Source organism: Carlito syrichta, unplaced genomic scaffold, assembly GCF_000164805.1.
Source record: "Carlito syrichta isolate Samal-C Ts95f unplaced genomic scaffold, Tarsius_syrichta-2.0.1 Scaffold120462, whole genome shotgun sequence".
NCBI classification, from domain to species: Eukaryota; Metazoa; Chordata; class Mammalia; order Primates; family Tarsiidae; genus Carlito; species Carlito syrichta.
In genome coordinates, this window is record NW_007064558.1 from 21,266 (window position 1) to 21,594 (window position 329).

A 329-nucleotide genomic window follows, 5' to 3' on the forward strand; every position below is an offset into this window, starting at 1 on the left:
CGCCCCGTTCCCAGGGCCGCGTTCCGTCATAGGCATGCGCGCGGCGCCGGGGATCGCCGCCCGGGGCCCTGGGCCGCGTTCCGTCATAGGCATGCGCGCGGCGCCGCTCGCGGCTCCTTTTCCCGGGCGGGAACAGTAAAATGGCGCTAGAACTGGTGGCGGGCTGAGGAAACCGCACTCCTCTGAAGCCGGCCCCGCGGCCCCCTGCCGTGCGGCCCCTCGCGGACATGGAGGACGTGGAGGCGCGCTTCGCCCACCTCTTGCAGCCCATCCGCGACCTCACCAAGAACTGGGAGGTGGACGTGGCGGCCCAGCTGGGCGAGTACCTG

General features: G+C 72.3%; 1 protein-coding gene across 2 annotated transcripts in view; it reads left to right on the forward strand.

Annotated features, from left to right (window-relative positions):
* Positions 1-119: 119 nt before the first annotated feature.
* NCAPH2 (non-SMC condensin II complex subunit H2) overlaps positions 120-329 on the forward strand; it is a 13,954-nt gene continuing 13,744 nt past the window's right edge. For both annotated transcript variants that reach the window (XM_008048011.2, XM_021707542.1), the window contains exon 1: positions 120-329. This exon is cut by the window's right edge and continues 1 nt beyond it. In XM_008048011.2, coding sequence (XP_008046202.1) covers positions 228-329 — 102 coding nt within the window. In that variant the 5' untranslated portion in view covers positions 120-227.